The 25674-nt window shown below is 35.5% G+C and overlaps 1 protein-coding gene across 1 annotated transcript in view; it reads right to left on the bottom strand.

The window, feature by feature from the left end:
• Nucleotides 1-25674, bottom strand: part of RUNDC3B (RUN domain containing 3B) — a 53909-nt gene that overhangs the window by 9020 nt on the left and 19215 nt on the right. Inside the window, exons 5-8 of the mRNA XM_027684853.1 lie at nucleotides 22654-22743; nucleotides 19236-19316; nucleotides 17673-17841; nucleotides 12311-12468 (exon numbers count right to left, since the gene is read on the bottom strand). Coding sequence (XP_027540654.1) covers nucleotides 12311-12468; nucleotides 17673-17841; nucleotides 19236-19316; nucleotides 22654-22743 — 498 coding nt within the window. The remainder of the gene's footprint in view (nucleotides 1-12310; nucleotides 12469-17672; nucleotides 17842-19235; nucleotides 19317-22653; nucleotides 22744-25674) is intronic.

Raw genomic sequence — 25674 nt, 5'->3', positions numbered from 1 at the left:
AAAGAAACTAATAAGAGGAACTGCTGGACTCTTTGGGCCTTAACTGGGAAATATTTCAAGTGTTACTGAAAGGTCACATAAAATTAATGTAATGTAATGTTGGTCTGTAGTAACACATACTGAACTGGAATGGCCTATGTACACACAGATTTTGTTCTACCACTTCTGTTTCTAAGAACGAGCCAGTGGCAACAAACACCAACTCAAATCCAGAATGACCTGAACACCTATAGACCAAGACTCAAAGCCTAGATTTTACCAAGGATATTACTGTTTAACTTATAACTTACATGGAACAAAATCCATAATACATCATAAGAATAACAAGAAGATCACAAGTATGTAGTTCTATTTTTAAATACAATTCAATAAAATATTATTCTCTTGGGTTTGTAGCTGTGAGGATTTGAAGATGATGCAAGATAAGGTTTGTAGACAATATGTTAATCCATTTAATACAAGAGTAAAAGCAAGGACATTCCAAAAAAAGAAGAGGAGAAGTAAGAGAGATAAAAGGATTTACTAAAGAGGAAAGTTAAAAAATAAGGAAATATGATCAAGTCTGAGTGAAAACAAGCATATACAACAAGCTGTTAACTCCTTTTCTTCAGACTGGAAAAAAACCAGTGGCTAAAAGTAGTATATCTCAGGAAGGCAGTTGCTACATGGAGAACACAGTGGATCTTAATAAGAGATTGTATGATTGTTTTTTTTGAATGAAAGAAAGGCAGTGAGATGTGGCTGAACAGGACATCCTGAACTAATACGGTGAGACTGGGGAGTGCAGAAAAATTTTGTGCAGAGTAGGAAGAATATGTAAGAATTTATTATGAAAGTAGAGGTATTAAACCGATTCATGGTACATTCCCTAATCTAGGCATGAAAAAATTCTTGAATATTTGAGAGCCTGTGAACTCATCCAACTAACTCATATCTTCTCAGCCTACAGTAATTTCCATCTCTTTATAATCACATTGACAAAAAGTGATTGTTTTATAATCTGGAGAAAACAGTTGTGCCTCAAGCAGTCCTTACCCCAATAAACACTTCTGTAAGATAATTTCATTCAGTGTTTCAAGTTCTGAAAAACACTATAAAAATCAAGAAACAGTGAAGAGATAGCAGGCAGAGAAAAAATACTCAGCAACAACCAAAACATCAGTCTCTTGTCAACATTACTCTCATACTGAATCTAAAACACAGCACCAGGAAGAAAATTAACTCTATCCCAGCTGAGACCAGGACATTGCTTTGAAAATGACCAAATATCCTTTGCATTACTTCACAGCATAGATTTTTCCATAATGCATATATATAAGAGAAGTATAATATACCCAGTCTCGCCATGTTAGCCCTGGATACCCTATTTAAGTTACGACGTTTGAATTGTGGTGGGTTTTTTTTAATGTCTGAAAAAAAGAAAAACTCCATAAAAATTCAAAATACTAGTGCAAGTAAGAATTTGTTCAGCAAAACAATCAGCAAAAGAGATGAGAACATCATCTTAATACTAGAATACATCATTAAAAACTAACAAATATTTGGCTTACATTTGTATTTTTTGTTCTCTAAATCAGGAACCACTATTTAAATTAAGCTCCTCTTCAAAAACAAAGAAAAGTAAAAACATCCTGCTAATGAATTCCTGAGAATACTTATGAGTCATTAACTAATCAATACTAACATACTCCCACGTTGGAACTAAGTGTCTGCAGATACATATGCTCCCTCCAGGCCTGTAAATTTACTACTTTTATTCAATAATAACAGAAGCAGCCAAAGCATTCATCAGGTTTACACAGCTATTCCCCAAAAAGTCTCTGCATGTTTTTGACTTTCAGTTATTTAATAATGTATTTAAGAAGCTGGGAAATGTGAGATTAGTGAGGTCTTCCAATAAACATCCTTCTCCTCTAGCGTTCACTGACCCTTTCTTTGTCAGGTACTCTCCACAATATTTACTTGCAGATTTCCTCAACTTCTATTATTTTGAGCTGTTTACATAAGGATTTATTATTTTGAGATCATTTCTTAAACACATGCAGGTTTTATTTTTGTAAGGTACACACATAAAATGCTACTGACAAATTACCGCCCATTTCCATCCCTGTTGCCTTTTCAGTTCTGGTACAATCAAGTAAGGAGTCACTCTGAAAATGGTCATCAAAATTATCTATTTAAAAAAAATTTTTGAAGAAGCTTTTGTGGTTTTTTTCTTTTGAGTTTTTGTGGTTTTTTGTTGTTGGTGGTTTGGTTTGGTTTTTTTGTTTGTTTTTTAATTTAATTCCCAAGGTAACCCCACAAACAATTCTCTTTGCACTAGCATTGTTTTGAGAGGCATGTAGCCTCTCAAAAGATTAAGAAATTACTCCTTTGAATTAACACATCTAAGATTTCTGCATTTTGAAAGTGTGACCTGACTTACATTTCAGTGAGGGATGGGGACAAAAGACAACCTGTATGGCATAAAACGTTGATTATCTTTGGTCAGTTACTATACTGTAACTATATTACTTGGGAATTAAAAAATAAATAAGTAAGTAAAATTTAATCTCGAGTTTAGTCCAAGCTAATATAGAAAAGCCTTATCTGGGTAACCACATAGAATTTCTGGTCTCATTTCAGCTAGATTGGATTTCTAACTTCCCCTGGGTCAAATCCAGATTCACACCATTGGAAGCTTATTCTGCAAGACCCATTTAGACAGATTTTTCTGTTTGTTTAATAAACCAAAAATCAGTTCTGTTTCCAATTATGCCTATGAAAAACCAGTAATTTCTTACCTGCAAGTTTAATTTCTCCAAATCCAGAAAATGCCAGTCCAGTTGGCAATTTGCCCTCCTACCAGCAGATGAAGACAGGAAATAAACCAAACAGACTAATTCCCTAAGAAAGGGAATTATATCAGATGAGTGCTCCAGTTCAAGAACTTCCTGAGTAGTGAAAAGTAAAAGTAAAAATAAAAGCTTAAAAAAAAATAAAAACATTTGAATAAGAAAGAACAAAGTTTAAAAACCTTTATTTAGGACAGGAAATATGGAATGCAAACTCAAATTGATAGCATACATGAATATAACCAAAATCTGTAAGAGCAACTCTAAAGTAAAAGGGAACTCCCAAACTGTCAGTGCTGTAGCACAACAGTGAGCTGTCTGGACTGGTATATCATTGGACTTTGAGAAATTAGATCAGCAGGTATGAAAATGGGTTACTTACCAGTAGATTTTGATGCTGCAACATATCACCTCTCTCAGGTTTATGCCTTGTGCACAGACACAGCATTCCCCAAATTAGATGCCAGAGCAGTTAGATCCCAGCAGACTTTTTAAAGGCAGCTGCTGCAGTGAAAAAAACCAGGAATGTCCCACCGCAACGTTTTCTTACTCTTTCTAACTGACCAACAGATCTTAGTGTGTCACAGCAATGGTACAAGCTGTGAATAAAACTCCTCAAAGATTCTTCAGCACCTTTTAGTCCTCCTTTATTGTCTCAGAGATCTTGAAATATATCCTCCAGTAATAAAAATTAGTTATCAATTTTATACAGCTTTCAATCTTTTTGACCTTTAGATAACTTGGATAAGTTTATATTGGTAGAAGAACCAGGAGCTTGACTCTTTAGTTCTAGTTTAATTACAGTGGAGTCTTTGTTTCAGAATACAGACAATAATTTGAGGTATAATTTGGATAACAACATTCTGAAAAATTATGATGTTACATGATTGCATAAGAACATCTCAATGACAAACAGAAAAGGCACCAGTCTATATCTCAACCACTTGCTATCCAAACAGGAAGGCAGCTCCTGCTCAATAATCAGGTAACACACTACATTGTATTTGCTTGGTTATAACTTCAGACATTTCACTTGTTCTATTCTAAGCCTTTCCCAAACTCCTTTAGACTGTGTTTATTTCAGTGAAATATTGAAAAAACATAAGACACAAAGTTGTAGCCTTAAAACTAGAAAGACAAGTTGTAACCTAAATTTACAAATATCATCCATAATTTTTTAAACACTCAAACATTTCTGCCACTGCATGTGCATGTATACTGAACTGTAACTCACCTTTACTTCGGTCAAACTATTTGTATTTTAGAGTAACTTTAATTTTGTTTTGAAAGTATAAAATGGATTTGCTATATTTTTTTTGACTGGATGAAAGTTAATTCCCAATATGATTTATTCAAACGAATAAATCTAGTAAAATAAAATTGAAATTTAGGATAATTTAAATATCAGTTTCTTTCATCTGGATAATCTCAGAGAGACTCCTTCAATATATTAATGACAAAGAATTATGCCTGCAAATACAGAACTACACTCTCCTCACCATTTTAACTTGGTACTGTTCTTCCACCCCTTCAAAAACTGATTATATTTTTACTATTTGTCATTTAAAGCCCATTTAGTTTGGTATTGAACTTCATGTAACTTGCAATAAATATATTAGAAGAATGTAAAAATAACCTTTATTCAACTCATCTCCTTTATGTATAAGCACTATGAAATGCTTGTTTTTCTCATCAATATCTTCTGGAATATTGAAGCAAATCTACAGTAAATGAGTTTGAGTGTTAAGAAATGAAGCACAAAAACCTGTGACTCTCAGAAGCAAATGGTTATGCAAGTTTATTTATATAAATAGGTAAAGCACAAAGAGATCAAATTCAGTCTCTATGATCATACTCCAGCAGTTAATGATTATGCACCATGATGGACTTACCATATATTTTAGATGATGTTTTCTATCCCCTCCATTTGCAGTATCAAGTTATTTAAACCCTTTTATGAAATCAAAACCTTCACCTGTTCCAGACATAATTCTCTTTGTGGAATTAAAAGAGGAAGACATCAATGTTTATTGTATTACTATGTCAAAGCAAGTATTCTCTTCTGCCACAGTTCAGGTAAGTTCATGTAAGTTCAGGTATATTAACAGAGGAAGAAACTCCATGATCCACACAATACACTTTCTTACTGGGAATGCACATCATTTGCAACTCCATTGCATTGAGGGCTTCAGAGGTTCAATACTTGTCATTATTATTATTTTGAAAGGCCTTATTTTCCCCTGCTCCCAACCTTTTCATTCTACATTGGATAAATACTCTGGAATTTTGAATGCATGAAGTGCTAATGTCCAAGTAACTTATTTAAAGCCTTCTTGTTTGCTACTTCTGTGCAATGCCTTTATCCACAGAAGTGTAGCTATGGGAGAAAAAAGAAAGGATGCCACTGTAAAAAAAAAATTTTAGTATTACACAGTAGAGACTCATAGAAGGGGACACATTGCCCTGCTAATGTCATTAAGTATGCAAAATGATGAAAGAAAAGTCCCTATGGGTCTCTAACTCACCAAGGGGGCTGGAGGGGAGAGGGGCAGAAGAGAGACTCCTCACAAAAATGAGTATTTTTCCCTTTGGAGTCAGACAACATTTTGATGTAAATATACCAACACATCTTATCCTTGAAGACACCAACAGCTTCAAAAGCTTTAAGCTTTTTTAACATTTTAAGGTTTATTTTAATATAGACATTTTAAACCTCCCTTTCAAAAGTTCTGAAAGAGATACTAAAATATGAGGGTTTAAAAGTTAAACCCTCCCTTATCTGCTGCATCTTGCAGAGTAAGTCCTTTCCTTCAGGCTGCTATCAACCCAGAAACTTTTGGCTTCCTGCTGCGCAGTAAACCCATGTGGATTCTAAGAATAGCATATCCTTTGTCATGTTGGAGGCTTGATTGCAAATTTGTTTAATTCTGCAGTGTTCTGTGCCTTGCCCTGTATGCTCCACTCTGAATTGCAGGAGTCTGTCTGTCCATGTACTACGCCCAGCTGAACTTTTCTAGTTATATTTTCAAGCAAAAAGGAAACACCCATGTCTTCTTGGATTTCCACCTCACTGAAAACAGAACTTCCCATCTTTCTGTGTACTACACCTTTGTACAACAGAACAGGATTACAATATTGCAGCAAACTTCAAAAGAAAAAATTACACAAAACCAAAATCCCAAACACTGCCTGAACAAAAGTTTTAACATCTGTCAGAATATGTAGTATTTTTTCTATGCTGTGAAAAAAAATACAGATTGAAAAAAGAAAGACCTGAAAACAGACTGAAATACTAAGGATTTCTAACTGCTGCTGCCAATTTGAGGGATATAGAGGACAGACAGGAAGCATTACAAATAAGAGCATGGCTCATGTGAATTAGTCTTTGATAGCAGGATCCGTGAAAGCTTTAAAAGGAAGAAGGATTAGCATTCTCAGTTTTCATATTCTAGGAACGAAATCTGCCAAGAAGATCAAAGATTAAAATTTAATCTCCAATTTCCTTTCAGTGAGAAAATAAAGTAGCTACAACAAATTGGATTTACTGTACTTAAGCAGTTGAGGAATTCAGTTTCTTAAAAAAACCCAGTAAGTCTTAAAAGAGGACCATGTGAAATGAAGGTAAAGGTGCTAAAAAATCAATCCAGCTTCCCCATTTCTGCAGATGATTTAGTTTTTGAGCTAGGATTACAAAGCCAGGCAACTGACATTTAAGTTTTACTCACAAGGAGACACAAAATAGGCTAAATTTCAAAGCCTTCACTCAGACCCTTCTGCTTCCGTTTCCTTGAACAAGCTTTCCTCTGCTTTGTCCCTGACAGCAGAGCTATTGCCTACATCCTCTACAGCTTTGCACTTTCATCTGTGAACCTCCCCTGCCTGCTCTCAGAGAGAGTAGTTGTGGCAGCACTCTACAAGCTCTAGAGCATTTACAAATAGAACCTTGACAAAGCAAGGAAAAGCACAGATGGAATTTTCATAAGCAGGTTTTTTAACAAAATGGGGTATGATCAATCATTGAAAAGAAATCATCTTTGCTACAAAGAATATAGTAAATCTTCCTTTATGTACTCCGTAACAGATCTGGTAGGACATGGTCTGTCTGAAACTGAGAAGGTCATTTTGCCTGAACTTAAATGTATTAATTTACTCTGCATGTCAGATGTCTCACAGAACTGTTGTGTTCCATCCACGTGCTGCTGAGAATCAGCTCATGGACCTTTCTGAAAGGCAAGATGCCATTACCCTGAGCTCCCCGCAGTGTTAACAAAGGGGAAAAGAGGTGTGAGGACAGAGTACTCAAACAGTCAATGCCTGGAAAAGAGCACAGTGTAAGTGACAGGCTGTGTACTTCTCAGGGGTGAAAGCATACACAGAACACTTATTGTAATTAAAGTGTTACCGAAAAAGACCAGTCTCTCAGGATTGCAAGTACACTGTAATTTCCTGTCTTTACAAAGACATCTACATTATCCAGAGAGAAACTGCAGTATTGCTGGATATTAAACTATTAAGAATTATTAAAATATTAAGCTATTTTAAGGTATTAAGAATGGATTACAAGCACAGTTTGGACCTTGGAAAGACTAATTCTGAAGTAACACCAAGACAAATTAAATAAACCTATCTTTAAGATTTGCTAATACATTAAAAAAATTCTTAGTTATGCATAAAAGCTTAGTTCAATATACGACATGGGCGTCCCTACAATTAAATTTGATGCGTATCTGTGCCACAACCAGTGACAGAATTCCAAACTTAGAACAGTTTTCCTGATTTTTCTTCCCTTCACATGCCCCTCCACAAAACACCAGAACAAGACAGGGATATAAAAAGAAACAGCAAAGGGGGTTAAAAACAGAGTGGTATAAAATGTAGCATAATCGCTGAATCTAAGAAATGGATTTTCCATACATGTGATAAATTAAAAAAAAAAAAAGGAAAAACAGCAGCTGGGACAAAGGGCTGTACTATCTTACATCAGGCACACCAGCCTGAAAACAAACCCTAAGAAATCATCTAGGAGGAAACCTACGTCGATAAACATTATGCAAATCACTATTTTAACATACAAATTTCTTTTTTAAGATATATTTTAACAAATATCCCAGCAGGAAAAAAAAAATTAAAGCATTTTTTTTTTAAGTTGATGGTTTTCTCATTTGGTATACAATGCCTTCCCTTTTCCTTTCACTTTTTTTAAAAAGATGGTCTATGCTAAAGTGATCAGCTTTTATAACATCAGTGAGTCACCATGCAGGAGATGAGTCATTATTCTGGAAATCGATGGAATCTCTCTTGTAATCATCAATAGTTAACATATATGAATATCAATTTCAGATGCAGAATCTGAACTTTAAAGTAACAAATATCAGCAGAGTTTGTCTTAACACAGGTAGTGTGTTAGTCAAAAGTAAGACTAAGAATCACCCAAAGGGGGAAAAAAGTCTCTTTAAGATGAGCTCAAGAGTTTTAATACAAGGATGTTGTGGGCAAATGGTCCCAGATTTTGCCCAGTCACATCTTTGACTGAGCTAACTAGTTCTTCAATGCAGTGGCCTCCAAAGTGAGGTGCGAAAGACAATCCTTTGGGGTACGGGAAGAAAATACTTTTTGTACTGTTAATACATTTCAAAAAATACAAAATAGCTTTTATTTAATCTTTATCTCATACTTTTAAATTTCTATTTTTGTGTATGTTTAAAAATTTAAATAATGTATTAGCGAAATAGTACATTTATATAATTTATAAATAAATATACCTACATTGTGGGGGTGTTTAGAATTTTTTTACTGATGGGGTGTGCAATCAAATGTCTCTGTTTCAAGAGACATTCAACATTTCTTCGCAGGATCATAGAGGAGGAAAGAACATCTGCCTCTGTGAGTTTGAATACTCCAGAATACAATTTCTTGATTATTTGGGATCCCTTTCCCATCACATTTTGGATGTTACAGAATTTTTTCTTCAGCTAGACATGCTATGGATCACAGGCTTCTCTTGGCTGTCCTTCTGTGAGCTATTAATTTTAAGCACTTTAAGGCTTTAAGAACTGCCTCACTCTCACTGTAAAAATACACTATTTTTAAAGAAGAGTGGAGCCAAAAGCACTGTTCTGTAATGTTCAGCTACAAGAAGTCCTAGACAAAAACACATCCCAGTGATGCCTTCTAAAGAAAGCAGATGAAGGCCATAAATGCCTCATCATTACTATAACTCACACCTGTCACTAGGCAATCACTTCATCTGGAGATGCTGAAAGGGTGGTAAAGGACCAAGCTGTTCTTAGAATAGAGCAGAACAGTTCCTGTAGGAAGAGACTTAAAATGATAATCTAGCCCAACTCTCTGATCACTTCAAGGCTGATTAAAAGTTAAAGCATATTATTAATAGCATAGTTCAAAGACCTCTTGAACATTGACAGGCTGGGGGCATTGTTCACGTCTCTAGGAAGCTTGTTCCAGTGTTTAACCTCCCTCCCAGTACAGAAATGTTTCCTAATGTCCGGCCTGAACCTCCTCATTGATCAGCTCTGCATTAGTTTAAATGTGTTGCACTGATGATCAGGTTGTGCATTGCAGATTCACTTTTCTAACTTGATTTACAAAGAGAGAGCTCCAATCCACAGATGGATGGGCATATTACTAAGAAATCCAATTAAGCTGAAAGACAAAAAAAAAATCTTACTCTTTTGTGAATAACTAATCTGATACATTTTCAGATTCTCTGTTTTCCAGATATTGGTATTCATGAGTTCTGTAAAATAGCTCTTAACTAAACTGAAAATTGTGTTCTTCACTGTAGGTTGGATACTCAAGTGTGTGAGACAAGAATACAGAAAACTGTAGAACACTAAGCATAGCAGCTGTAAAAGCAAATTAACTTCCAAGTTTCTCCAATCTCCTATCCTCATATTTATTTCATGCTTTATAGCAAACTGCCTTATTAAACATGCATGTGGAAAAATGTCTCTGGAGGAAATTTTTAACCAGAAAGCCTTGTTTATCCGGCGTTTGTCTGTTGATTCTGTCTTATCTGGTTTCCAAGTCAGCAACAATAACAACCTATATTGTTAAAAGAGTCAGATCTCTATTCCTTACCTCACACTTTTTTTTTTCTGGGGGAGGCAGAAATAGACAGAGACTCAGATTCTGCCCAAACCCACTGAGAATATACGTAAGACATTTTGACTTGCATGCCTGTGAAATAGCCTTTTGGAAACATTGACAAATTCTTATGCAACAGAAGTCTGAAGCCATAGAACTTGTTACCTCAGAAACAACAGCCAGTGGAATAGAAAAGCATCATTAAAAAGAAAATATAGAATGTTTATTTATAATAGTTTCAATTATACAGCAAATGATCCTAAATCAGATCTCAAAAGTGTTTTACAAACAGTAATGCAGTATGCCTTGGGCAGAATTACAGTCCCAAACTTGCTCTTACCTGCTTATAAAGAATTCAAACAGATTACAGCATACATTCACTGCTTCAAAATGCTACTAATGGTAGAAGAGCAAAACACTAAGATGTGGAATTACATTAACATCATTCTAAAATGGCTGGACCATAAAAAGCAACTGGCCGAAACTCATGCCTCATTACAGATACATTAGTGATACAACATTCTGCTCCCACGTCACCCTTGGTCAGAATAAAAAATCAAACCAACAAACAATCCAAACCAAAACAAAAACAAAAAGGAAAATTACTAATTACCAAATATGATTAAAATATGTTAATTATGGTGTTGACCATTAGAAACCTGGTAAGAATACCTCTTCCCTCATCTGACAGGCACACTACACTAACAGCAATAAAAATGCAAAATTATACCTCTCCAAATACCTAGTGTAGTTCAGACTCCTGACTGCGTCTCACAAACAGCTATACAAAAACACACTGTTAAGATACAATAGAAACTATTCCACAGTTTGAACCTTTACATAAGAAAGCCAGCAAATAAAATCAAACTCTAAAGACTGAGATCTTTAGAACAGTCTGCATATATCTCAGCTAAAAATTAACAGCAGGTATGAACATTCAAAATTTCCAGTACCAGAGTAGGTTTAAATGAGCTCACACCTCCCCCAAATAACCAAGGATGCCAAAGCAGTATAACGTGAATCATAAGGCATATCAGTAAGTTCAGAAAACAACTTAAGAACAGGTATCTCTCAAAAACTTATAGGCAACTGGGGGGGAGGGGGGGAGAAACTTGGAAAAACATCTTTTTTCTTCTTCAACTCTGAAATTGGCATAAATAAAATGCAAATTCTGTATTCCTTTGGATTTTCATAAAATGCATTTCGAGGACTGCCAATAAAATGATCTATCACAAGGAAGAGCAGAAGAAAAAAAATCATCTTTGTTTACAAGCTAAATACTTTTTACTGCATAGAAAAGACCTCTCTGGATGGTGTGTCTTTATATTCTCTTTATCCTGGACTGTTTCAAAAATCACAGATGTTACTTTAGGGCTCAGACACTTAAAAATTACTCCAGATATAAGGTAAAATAACTTATCTTGTATTTCTTACGAACAGAACAGAACATTCAATTGCTGCAGGTGCATACCATAGCAGTCTCATGGCAACTTATCACCAGACAGTGAGTCTTCCATCTATCAGGGTCTTTAAACATAGAATCATGGAATGCTCTGGGTTGGAAGGGACCTTAAAGATCATCCTGCTCGAAGCTCCCTGCCATGGGCAGGGACACCTTCCACTAGACCAGGTTGCTCAGAGCTTCATCCAGTGTGAGAGTGTCTCTGCAAAAGCAGAGTAACTCCCTAACAGCCAACAGGCAGGGCTGAGAGGATAAATTGTGTAAGAATCATAAGATATTCAAATATTTATCATATTAGTAGCCACAAATGCTATTAAAAAATAGGCCTTCTACTGTTGTTTTAGCATTTTGCCTTGCATTAAAGAAAAGGTGACTAGCAAACTGTTTTACCAGTTTGAATATTTTTAGAACTGCCAGATGAACTTCTACTGTGTTTGAGTCACACACAAATAAATTAGAATCTAAACAATGAAAATAAGTATTTTTCTTTTATCCCCTCTTGCCTAACATTTAAAAAATAGTGTTCAAAAGGAAGCTGCTTTAAATATTTTTTAGGGGTAGCCTTAAAGCTGGAAGTAATAAAATATAAAGAACAGTTTAAAAAAAGTGTTAAAAATTTAAGCAAGTTTACTGTAAGCTATTTCAGATCTAAAAAAAAAAATATTTAATTAATTAAATATTTAATAAGACAGACTTATTCTGTCTTATACTACTGAAGTTTTCCGGAAGCCATTTCAAATAAAAGACTTTTAGGTTAAAAAAAAAATAAAAAGTTAAAATACATCAATTTCTTTAAGAAGTTTGTCTCATTTCCACAGAACCAGAAGCCCTTTTATTGTATAGTTAAATAAGTTAAATAATTTAAATAATACTGCTCTAACAATGTTTCTTTATTATACTAACTTACAACTGGTCTTGCAGCTCCACAATGATATATTCCAGCTGCTCCTTCTCCATTTTATGGGCTAGATCCATATCTTCAATTCTTTGTAACAGCAGTTTATTCTGTGAGACAGATTCAGATAGTTGGTTTTCTCTGAGTCGTACCAATTCTTCAAGATAACCCTGGAAATGTAAGTTGTTAGAAAACTTTAAAGAGCTATCAAAAAAACTTCCTTATGTATGTTCACATTTTCTGGTTTATGATATATATGGTTTTACTTTGGTTTTGTTGTAGGGTTTATTAATTATTTTTAAACAGACTGGTAAATTGACTTAAGATTAGTTTGATATTTCTTAATAGGCAACAAAAAAAAATGACATACTTTTGCAGAGGTATATGAAAAAACGAGACAGGAGTGTCACCAGCATGAAACACTAATTCATTTTTTAAAAGCAACATAGAACAGTCACTAATACAAGAAAAAGATCAGAATTCTACAACTTAACAGATGCAGGATGTTAGATATCGCACAAGAAGCACAAGAGTAGAAACTACATGGATCTATATAGTTAATGAAAGGGATCCAGAATTATTATGAATAAAATATACCTTATTTTAAAGTTTCTTTGAAAACTGCAATACCTCATGACACATTGAAAAGACAAAGGAGGTTATTGAAATAAATACTAATCTACAGTAAAGCACAAAGTAAGAAACCCAGTGAAGGTCACTTCTTTTAGTAACATTGGACATGTACAGCTGGAATGTGCACATACGCCATTGTTTTTCCAGCTGATACTATAAAGAAATGGGACAATCCTAATCACACTACTTAGTCACCTAAAAAAATCCACTATGTGAGTATTTAATGGCAGCTGTGATGGCACGCTGGTCACAAAGGATGTTACACATCTGGTTACAATACTAAGCAGCTATTCCATTTCCTTGTTCAAGCACAGTTTCACCATGTCAGATGTGAATAACTTCTTATAAATTCTCAGTTAAAACTAGATACACTACATCTACACTACATAAAATTGTGCATATTCCTCGAAACCTGTGGAAAACTGTGCAACTCTCTCATAGGTGCCCACATTTAAAAATTGGTATTAAAAAAAGGGCAGTTTTCATAGACATGGAATGGGTGTGTCTGTTCTCAAATCCTGTTGAATAAGAAAAGAGGTCTCACATTAGCTGGTATCAAGATGCTACTAATGTAATTCATCACCACAAAGACTGTTAAGGGTTTGGAGCATCTCTCATATGAGAGAAGAAAGAAGGAGCTGGGATTGCTCAGGTCAGGGCTGGGGAGAAGGGAAGAGGGTAAGAAAAATGAATCATATCAATGTGCATCAGTATTTAATGGGAAATTCATTATTATTTATCATCAGTTTTTAAGGGGAGAAATAGACTCTTCTCAGCAGTAGCCAGTGAAAAGAGGCAATGGGCAAAAACTGTAATGCGGGAATACAGGAAATTGAAGTACAGGAACACAGGAAACTATTTAAATATAGGAAAACCTTTTTTTTCCTCTTCTATTTTTCTTGGTCTTAAATGAACACTGGAATGGGTTGTCCAGACAGGCTGAGGAGTCTGCATCCTTGAGATATTCACAAGGCCTGATACTGAACAAGGCCTTAAGCAACCTGCTCTGGTCTACCTTTTTCTGAGCAGGAGAGTTGGACTAGACAATCTCCAGAGGTGCTATCTGACCACAAGTATTCTGTGATTCTATAATTACACATAGTTCTATCCACCGGATATATTTATATTTGATAGGAATTTTTTAGCCTCAGTACAAGTTCCAAGGAATCTTGAGAGCTTTTCAGTATGCCTAGTTCTGCCTCATCAAATGTTACTGTCATCTTGACTGCTAAGGTACTCCTTGGAGCTCTAAGACAAAGTACTTGAAAGTACTAAATGATGTGTTAGGACACACACAAATTTCTGGACTTTCAGAAAAAAAAATCAAATCATTTTACAAAAACATTTTAGACATGAAGCATCAGTGTCAGAAACAGAATACTATGAGCAGTAAATACTCTTATCTATAATGGCATAGAGATGCACCAGCCCACCAGTAAAAGCACATAAAACTCCAGCATAAACAGTACACAAGGAATTTAGGAGTGTACTACACAAATGTGAACAGTATAAACCATTCCAAAATAGGGAAGGGATAACTTCCACATAAGTAACAAATGTGTAAGGTATGACTCATTGATCTGGAAAAGAGACAACTTGGAAAAGACAAACTCATCATATTTCCAGAGTGGGCTAGAGAGGGCAGGAAGGAAGTGATTCTTCCTAATCAAAAAAAACAAACGAAGAGGTAGGTACCAGGAAATCAAGCCCATAGAAGCCAGATTCAAAAGACAGAAAAGGAGGTGTTTTTTCACACAACAGATGGTAGATTCACAGAATGCTTTGCAAAAAAATTATTTAGATGCTAAAAATTTGCATGGGATGAAGGAGATATTTGACAAGTATTTGGAAAAGAGATCCATCATAGGTTACTGCACAGACAAACCTTACCAGCCTCAGGAAGTCCCTCAGCTGATATACACTGGCCAAGAATGTATAAGAGGAAAAGTGGTGCATATACATGTGCTTTGTGTTTATTCTTTCCTCCACATCTATTTCGGCCAAGTACCCAAGACAGGATAGTAGGATAACCAAAGATTCTTGGTCTAAACCAGCACAGTGCTGTTGATCCAATAAATCAACACTAGGATTTACCTCACTAAAATAGTACCTGACCCTATCCTACCATTCAAATGACTCAGAAGACAAAGACCTTTATCTTAGAGTCATATGGTGGTCCTGGTAAATATTATTCACCTTTGCTGTTAATGACTGCAGTACACAAACTTCCTTGGGAGGCACAAATGGAATTTATAATTGTTTGGGCAAAGTGAATGATAGTAGAGTAAAAAGAAGGATCCATCAGACCCACTACATCAGCTACTAAAGATACTTTCAACTTGGTCTTCTTGTCACAAACATCCAGTTTTCCAACTTCTAGATTGTCAGAAAACCACTTGGTTTGAATAAAAACACTGCCTCTAATTAACTGGTACCTATTGCAATGTGTGCAACTCAGTTGTTGATTCAACTTATTGCCATGAAAAAAGTCCCAAAAAGGGAAGGGAGAGAAACACCAGGAAAGGAGCTCCATTCCGTAATCCATCTAACCTCTTAATGGTCATTTGTTCAAGATAAAATAGAACAGATGTTGTATAGTTGAAGAGAATTATATAAAAACTTGGCAGGCGCATCCCAAATGAAAATTAAATAATGGAATTTTTTCTGTCTGTGGGAATAAAAAAGTTATTTTGCTGCTGCAATTTCAAATAGGCATCCTAAAGGAGGACAATTAGGAAAGTGTCAACAGTTGTCAGAGTAGCTATCATATTGAAAATTGTTTTAAATGCATCAAAATTTTCAAAGATTTATCCTAAAACTGATTTAAATTCACCCTTACATTAGACAACTAGAGAAGTTAGCAGTCCATTAAGAGAATGTTACAAGAAATAATGTGACTCACTAAAATAATAATAATGCTCAAAAATTTGAGTATCAGATTGGCAAATAACTTCAATGGAATGGGAATGTTTCTGGATCTTAGACTCATGGATAAACCAAAACCACCATTCACTATTACAGCCACTGAAGACCTTTGTGTTATGCAAATATAAAGCTTCCTAATAATTCTGGTTAGTGGATTTGGGCACCAGGTATGTCATAATGTATGATGGGGTATCCTTGGAAATAAACCACTTAGATGCACCATGAAAAATAAACATGCACTTATTTTTTTCTCTTCAATGCTTCTCCAGAGCTGATGACACTTTCCTCATCATGGGGAAGTGTGTGAGTTCAAACCGATCCTATGTTATGTCTGGACACAAGGATCAAATACTGTCTTGAATACCTTCTGGTGGTTCAAGGACTGTTGGGATGGGGAGGGCAAGGTTTTCATTTTGTTCATGTATTTGAAGACATTCCTTTTGATTGGCATATTTTGGTTTGCAGAAGCAGGAGAAATGCTCTCTGTACCAAAGAGACCCCCAGAAACATAAGTTCTTTCCATATGGAAAATGATACTAGACTAGCTAGAAAGACTGTACCAGCAACCTGGATGCCAACAATTCAGGTCATTTTTCAAAACCAAGAAGTCTAAGGGACCCAAAATAGAAAAGAAATAATTGTATGTGTCTTTTTAAAAAATAATGCTCACTTATTACCCCACAAGCAAGTCTGACTTTTTCATAGTTACTAAGAAAAACTTTAGCTAGGTTCTTTCAAATGCATTAAAGTAAACCAGTTTTGATTCTGCATTCTGGGAAATAATTACACCTCCAAGCACCTTTCTGTAGTTCCAGTCTTTCATATGGTTTACTGTGCTCAGAGTTTTACAAAAATCAAATTCTTATATTACAAAAAGAAAATAATGAAAATAGTAATAGAAGTTATTTAAAAAAAAAATTGTCTTTCTATTTTCTTTATTTTTATTTTTCCTGATCCTTTGTGTCTTCTTCTGTGCTCTACTTCTTAAGTGTCTATGAACAGTCTTCGCTCTTCTCTCTCTCACTAGCTAATATGCACTGTAATTACGGTAGATGTAATATGCCATTATAAAAAACTGACAAGCACTATCCTTTTAAAATGTTTAATTACTAAACGGTTTGGACATCTATTTCACTTCACCTTTAACTTAAAGTGTCTTGGGTGTAGATGGAAAACTTACCTTTGGTTTCTATAGTAACATTCAATATGCCATCTAAATCAAAATCAAATACAAACACTTTTTCTTTTCCTTTCCCATTCTAGCTTCAGGCAAGTCTTAAAACCATATATTTTCTAAAAACCCATCATAGTATCACTGAGAAGGCAACTTTACTTTTCCTACTAGATGGATTACTTTGTTGATCATTTCTATTTACTCTAAGACTTAAGTTTAACACCACTGTCATCATAAAAGCCTTCTACTGACAGACTACCTACATCAGTAAAATTCCGTAGCATCTAAGGAAGAGAAAAATCATGTGGACAATCATGTTCACTTCAAGCTCACAGCCTAACAGTGTCAGAAATACACTGGATGTAACTCCAAGACTGGAAAAAGGAGACAAAGCTTCTACATTAGATTGTGAAATCTGATCTCTGAATTATTATTCTCTTCCACATCTCCCCAAACCTCTTTTTCCCTCAAATCACTGAGCAGAGATGCTTAGATACTCTGAGGGTCATAAAATCTAAAACCACTTACCTGAAGCGAAACAATATTTAATATAATTTCCTGACTTTATTTAACTGGATATGTCACCAGTTGGCTGGTGATGAGCTATGGCTTCACAGCTCCCCCACGAAACTAATCTTTTACCTTCTGTTCCAACGCAAGCCGGTACTTCTGTTCTACCCTTTTGCATTTGTTGTACCAACTGTTTTCGTCTGTGATGAAAGGAGGACCAATGTTCTCTGGAGTACTGCCTTCACTGCCACTACTGCCCAGTGTTCTCAGCTCTTCTTCATCACTGCTGATGCTGTCAGAACTGAAAGATCACAATTATGAGCCACGTCAAAAGGCATGCTTGTAAAAAGGCAAATTCTGATTGAAATTAAAGCACGATATTTCTTAAAAATATCTAAAGCTCTGTAAACCAAAAAGAATCAAAATATTGGGATAGGATAGATCACTAAATACAACTTATACTTCAAGCTTTTATTTGCATAGCAAAAATTTGCTTGTGAACTTAGTCAAGTTAGACAACCATATGTGGGCTACTCTCCTGGAATACAAAGGACAAATGCATTGCAATATGCTATCTAAGGAAGTGGTGACAATCTTTTCTTCACAAATTCAGGACAAACAGGAGGATCTGAAAATAATTTTTTTTTCTAAAAAAAAAAAGTAGGAAATCAAAAAAGTGGTTGTCATTACGGTAAATCATGATAAATTCAAATGAGAATGTATCGTTATGGTTATAGCAAAGATCATCTGCCTGTTACTGCAGAGAATACATTTCCCAACATAGTAAGCAGACTCATTGCTTAAATATCTTCATATCATCCAGAATCAATGTGTAGCAGAGAATGCAGACCTCTGCCTCAAAGAATAGAATTCTGATTTATCTCCACACCCATTTAAAATCTTCCCTTATGACTATGTTTCCCACTACATTACCAGCATTTACTCAGTTTTTTTAAAGTAGTGATTTCTCCAACCTTATGATCCTGCTGTGATACAAATTCTGCTTTAACTGAACCACGTAATTTGTCACTAACATGTAAGCTGGTAAGAGCTTTGGGAAAATAACTGGGATGTTTCATGTTCAGTTGTACATCTCCAAGACTACTACTAACTATCAACTCCTTCCTTCATTTTGGCAAACCTAATAATAGAACACATTTTATTTATTTCCATGTTTTTTGATTATGTCAGATTGTTACCTGATTTATTACATAGTCGGAATTCTTTTTATTATTAATCATAAGGTTGTTTAGAGGAGGAAAATGTAGCTGGAAAGTCAGATTATATATGCAACTGCTCGTGACTCTCTATTATGTGCTAACAGCTCATACTGCTCATGTCATATCTTACATTTAGCAGGGCATATATAATTTTTATACACAAAATAACTACTTTTTAGTTTATGGCTACACAGAAGAGGCCCAAGAGAAAGGACAACTTGGTCTGGTGATCATCAAAGGAGATAAAGCATTTGCTTCCTGCTAAACTCTGATTCTAAGCCAAGGAAACAAAGTTAACATGACTCACATTGATGAGTCATGTAACAACTCCTCCAGCCTTAAAGATAAAGGTATAGATCTGTATTTAGAGACGAATGTTGTTTTGAAGGTGAAATAAAAAGTAAGACGCCCAGCACAAAGCACATTTTTGCCAACGAAATAAAATAAAAAGAAGCAGAGTAAAGCTAAAAAGTACCTTTGGGTGAACTTCAAGTACGGTGTATAATCTATGACAGCAGGAAAGCTGCCATCCAGTCCCTCACCCTTCAGACAAAAACTGATAAAAAAGAGAAACAATAAGTTTATAAAAAGAAAATTATACAACAGTGGCAGCTGAAATCTTACCAATGTGAAATTTGATTTTTCTTAATTTTTTGGTAATAAGAAAAGCTTAGAGCATTTAACACTGAAATCCTACTCAGGTGAGCTAGATTGTTTAATATTAAATGAGTCCAGAAAATACACATAATCAGGGAACAGATCAGGGCAAGTACTATAAACCCTAGTTTTTAAATATTTGTTTTTATTCTGAAAAATACAGATAGATGGCAAGGGAATAACAGGGAAGTTAACCAAAGCAACAGAAGAACTATGGATGAACTTGGAATCTTCAGCATTTGACTTCATTTAAAGTGTTTGCAGAGCGCTTATGCAACCATCCCATTAAGTCAAAAAATCTGTTATCAAAAATATTTCAGAATCTTTCCCCTTTCAGACACAGGTGCTGGGCTGCAGGAAGATGAGGAACATAAATGAAACTAACTTTTAGAAAATGTTCTTAAATGGCTGTAACTTTATAAAGCCCTCATTTACACTGTATTCTTTTCTGTACTGGATACAACTTATTGCATTTCAACCATGTCTAATTAACACAGAAGTGACAAAATTAACCATGCTTCCACAAGGCTCATATTCATCATTCCTCCTATCTCTGTCATCAGTAAACAGATTCTAATAAGACATAGCTTTTGCTAAATGAATTGCAAAGTGCCATTTTTGACAATGCAGTCATTTAAGTGGTATTTGGGAAGTACATCTAAAGGGCTTTTTTTTCCCCAAAGAAATGAAAAACAAAGAAAATAAGAAAAGCATCCCTGCAAAATCACAATTACTTTAAGTCAAAACCTAATTCCACATTGCTGCGAGGAGGAAAAAATTGGATTATGTTCTCACCCAAGTTCCCCCATCTCCACCCCAAAGTCTTTTTTACAGTTCCACATAGATAAGCTAGTCATGTAGCAGAGACTGTTTGAACTGACAAGCAAAAATCTCAAATATAACATGCAGAGAACGGCTATGGCTTCTCAGCTCTGCAAATCACAATACTATGAAGGTTCCTCTCAGTGGTGCCAAGCAATAGGACATCAGACAACAGGCAGAAACTGATGCACAGGAAGTTTCACCTGAAGATGAGGAAGAACTTTATTGTGCAGGTGACTGAGCACTGGAACAGATTGTCCAGAGAGGTAGTGGAGTCTCCCTCACTGGAGATATTCAAGAACAGTCTGGACACAATCCTGTTCAATGTGCTTTGTGATGACCCTGCTTGAGTAGGGAGGTTGGACCAGATGACCCACTGTGGTCTCTTCCAACCTTACCCATTCTGTAATTCTGTGACCATGTGATATGTGAGACAATACAAACACTCCTATAGTACTATGCTCCCATTTTGACCAGAAAATTCCTAGACTCTCAAAAACTGCATTGAAAAAAGCTTAACAGTCTCCAAAAAGAGTCAATCATTACTCTGAATACTATTAACAGATACCTATAAATATGCTTATATTAGAAATCAGAGGACAAAGGAAGAACAAATGCAGTCATACAAAAAAGCACTCCTACCCTACTATGTATCACTGAGGCTTACGTGAGACAAACACAGACAACTGATGATTATTTATGGGAGGATTTACATACTGCAGACCTAATCTTGCAATGTTATTCCTGTATAGCTATAGTCCTTTCAAGTATAGGGATAATAGAGAAGCAGTTTAATTTCACATAATGTAAAGATTAAACTAATAAAATCTTTCAAGATTTGAATTTGCTGAACACAAGACTAGCACCCTTATCATCCTCCAGCACACTTCTGTTCCTCCAGAACATATGGTGAGGATGCAGTTAAGCCAATCTAATGACAAAATGCTGGGAAAAGAAGCTATCCTGTGTTTTCAATCTCTCCTTCTCCATTTTATCTTTTTTTCTAAACCCCAACTACATTCCCTTTCCCCTCCTCACAGCACTACTGGGATTTATCTGACTCCATTATGAACCAGTTCAGCAGCCATGAGGACCTGAATTTTTAGGTTACTTTTTTTTTTCCCCTTTTGGCATCCTGTTGCAGTTCCACGGGCAGCTGAACTAAATGCTCAGTGCCACTGGAAAGGGAAAACATTACTCAATGTAATGCTTTTTGTTCCTTTTCTTCTCTAAGCCTTATGCTCCCATCATCTCTCCCACTAACAGGATGCTCCTGTGAACCAAACTACTAAAAACAAAAGAACTATCCTGTCTTCTTACTGGGTATGTTTTTTTACTCTTTAACAATTTAAGGTGGCTCACAGAAGGGTCTAACAAGCCTCAAAACTGGCATAAGGGTACATAAGCAGAAGTAAATCTCCAAAGGCCTTTTGGCAACACGTAATCACTCAGTGCACCCAGTGAGGCTATGTGCTGTTTTCTGCCAGTTTATCTCCTAAACTCGTTTGTGACAAGCAATAATGCTGCTGCAGGGTAACTATTAACAGTGTATGGACAAAAGAATGGAGAATAACATTATCGCTCTCCTTTCCCCTACGCTCTGTTATGAAACGCTTTGCTGCCGGCTCTGCCTGAGGCTAAGTGGGCCCAACCAGGCATATTAACAGGGTCTTGCACCAGTCAGGTTTGGTCTTTTTACAGGCACTATATTTTTATGCGTTACTGATGGGTTTTATAGTGTATATATATATATATATATATATATATATATATACACTATACCATAAACATATATATTTATATTAACTAGGGTGTGCTTGCACCTTTGTTACCCCAAAACACAGAATTAATCATATAGGAAAAAGCCCACGAAAGTCTGGATAGAGATTGCAAGGGTAAATTAATGTAAGATGTTCAGCTGCAGTTAATTATAACAAAAATTGATAGTAAATGGTCATTTGTAGGTTAAGCTTTTAAAATCTAGAAGTGCTAAAGTTAAAGATTACCTTCTACATAAGGGGTTATAATGGTGTCCTTGAGTACCAAGGCATAACCAAGCACTTAATCACACAGTTTTCCTTACAGTTTAAAAATAACTTTAAAAGATTCAATTGCCTGTAAGCTTCATTTAACAGGTTTGAAATATCTTCTGCAGTTATACTTCTGATTGCTTCTAGGGTTTTGATACCTGAAAGAACAACCATGTAACCATGCAGTTATATAAAAGACAGCATAACTTTTTTCTTATCTAGAAGAGCCATTTAAGATATCTCTCTCTCCCCTTCTCCCTTCTTCCCCATAACCTGAGTTTTGTCTCGCAAACTACCAAGGGAATCTAAGAATGCTTTCCATAATACATTGTTTTATAAATACTTTCTCTGAGCATTTAGTCACGAAGCATGCAAATATAATACCTGAAATCAATTGCATTGAGTCCCAACAGCATACCAGCAAGCATATTTGCTTCTTCACCGAGAACAATTGCTCCATCCTCATAAAATCTCCTTCAATAAAAAAGAAATTAGTTCAACTAATACCATTTTCTCTCAAATAATAATGATAATATTTTTCATAGTTAACAGAAAACTGAAGAAATCCAGTTTAAATAAAAACAACTTATGTGAACCCCAGAGGTATACATATCTCATTTCAAATAAAGCAAACCAATAGACTGCAGAGCACAAAACACGACAATCTTAGAGCACATAAAAATTTAGACAGAAGTAAGAAGAATTTTCAGTATTAGTCCTAACAGTAGAACAGGATGGACAGAATGCAAAGAAAATTATGAAGGTATCTTATACTTCACTGCTAAAAGGAAGAATTTGTGTCATATACACAAAAAAAATAATGATTCCATCTCATGGAAAAAGTTCTCTCTCACAATTGTACTTGCAGCCTCTTTTGAAGTTCAATATTCACTTTTTATTCCTAGCAGTTGATTATTTTTTAAAAAATATTTTCACAAATCAGCTATTTTCCACGTAGTTTACATTCTCTTAAAATACTGCATGATGGGAAGATGCACGCTGCATCCAGCTATTTTGAGATTTAGTTTTCATTACTTGAAGGAGTGTTTTCTTAATATCATTTTTTATTGTAAAACACCTCTTGACCAAAGCTTTAAAACTGCATGCCTTGATCTCAAAATATAATTCACACACCCAGGCGTATGAGGACTTGTGACGGCTGAAATCTGTATTCTCTCACCACCTCCCCATTCTCTCCTGTTTATTCTCATTTTCTCCTCCCAGTTACCACAGAAGCTACTTCCAGACAGAAACATTCCATGCACAGGGCAAGCAAACAGGTCCCATCAATGCCACGCATGGCCTTGTAAAAAAGGTATTTGGTCTGTTTAGCAAAGTACCACACAACTTTAATTTCTGGTTAAAGGAGTCTTGGCAGTAGCAGGGGCAGAAAGGTCACTAGAATTCACCTGAGCATTACTTGTGGAAATAGAGAAACCAAGAGCTGTTTAGTACCAAAGGCAAGGTTGAAAGGTCACTTACTAGGAGCTGAGGTGCACAGTTTATCTATACATTCTAGCAACATATGAGTGCAAGAAGGTGCCAGATTACTGAATAGAACCCATCTTCCAGACAAATACCACCAACACTGCCCTACCAAAAGCTCCATCTGTTTTAAGAACTGTATGAAAGCACCTGGATGGTTCAGTGAGAGCTCAAGTTGGCTGCATGGTTAACATCCAGGAAAGAAATGTTTTGGGGCACAGCTCCAAATATTGATCTGTGTTATAATGCACACTGTGGACTATAAAGTCCAACTTCTGTATTTTCATAACAGACATCCATTTGGAGTTGCCCAAGACCTTGGATGTTCTCAGCTGAAGCAAGAAGTAAGACTTCCTCTGAGAAAACAGAGATTATAGTCCTGACACTGAGGCTAGGATGTACAAACTCAGTTTCCTACTTTCTGACTTCAGGAGGGACACCAGGAGGCAAAACTGGTGAGCCAGAGTGCTGAGCTAGATGGACTTCACAGTCTGATTCAGCACAGTGACTCTTATTTGTGCACAAACAGCAGTGCTCCCAGTACAAGCTGATTACAAGCCAATTCACCGGCATTTGTAAAATCACTGCCAGGTACCAATCTGTACTATGCTCAGCTTATTTTGTAAAAAGGTGCTTAGGAAGAAATCAGAGAGCATAATTTCAATGGTGAAGTTGGCCTGGCAGTGGTAGTGATTCTTAAGCCAGCTACAGTAACCCAGCCAAAACCACAGCCGCTTTGGAAAACCCACAAATCTTCTTTCAGTGTTATGCAGTTGACATGTCACAACACAACAGTCCACTACAACTTAAGTCTGTGCTGACCAATTTGTTAGTAAAATATTTGTGTGCCCATGCTCATTGAAACCTTCTTCCAAGCATAATATGTAGATCCAGCACTAACAATGTGCTGTTTCATTAAAGGACTAGCCCTAACTTCAGCCACCTAAACACAACAGTGAGGTTTAAAAAGAGCTATCAGTATGATAGATGAATTTCGTATTCTACATACACATATGTGTAACACAAAAAATTTGTAGTTTATATAAATAATTATTAAATATACATACAGCACAATACATAATTTAAAATGCTAAATAAATGGTGCAAAGCATCACCAAAAAAAATCAGGTTACTTATTAGGTATCTGAAATCCCACATGGGAAAAGAGAGTATGCTCGTATATTTCTAGTGGATTTGAAATCCACACAACGAAGATCTGACAATGTAACTTTTATTTCCATTAGATGTATTTAAAATATTACTTCAAAAGAAACTTTGCACTTACTATGTTTGGAATGCAAGAGAGGTTGTTTCCAAAAGCTATACCACTGAAAGAACATTTAAATATATTAAACATTAACATGCTCAAATAAATTAATTTGAAACTGCTAATCAAATAAGACCATTGTTAGCCACTAACAAAGCATATTACCAAAACAGGGACAATACATAATTTGTGACCCTACTCTTCCTCCTCATCTCCCCCTCAAAAACATAAATGACTTTTCAGTTTGAGGAAACATGAGTAAATATTTTCCAGAAATCTTTGTTTTATGAGGTTCTTGTCTACTGTAAATGCCAGCAAATCTGGGTAAAATAAGACAACAGGTTTTGAAACTTCGGTGAAATGGGATATTTACCTAGTCGTATTTCAAAGTCACCTTAATAACTGCAAAATATCTGGAGATCTCTGGACCAACAGGTTTAAAATATAATACTCTAAATGAACAGAAATCTTTACCGAGAAAATTCCTATTGTTTTAATAGTCCATTCATTATACCTAAAACTTTTAGTGTTCAACATAAAGTACAACATGTTATAGATTCACTCGTATTTAGATTACTTCTTCATAAATCTACAAGACACACTCATTACAAGATAAAACATCATCTAATAATCACATTATCTAAAACCAGTCC

This window comes from Neopelma chrysocephalum, unplaced genomic scaffold (genome assembly GCF_003984885.1).
Source record: "Neopelma chrysocephalum unplaced genomic scaffold, ASM398488v2 Primary Assembly neopelma1_67, whole genome shotgun sequence".
Classification (NCBI taxonomy): Eukaryota; Metazoa; Chordata; class Aves; order Passeriformes; family Pipridae; genus Neopelma; species Neopelma chrysocephalum.
The sequence above is the reverse complement of the archived record's forward strand: the minus strand, read 5'-3'. Positions and strand labels throughout refer to the sequence as shown.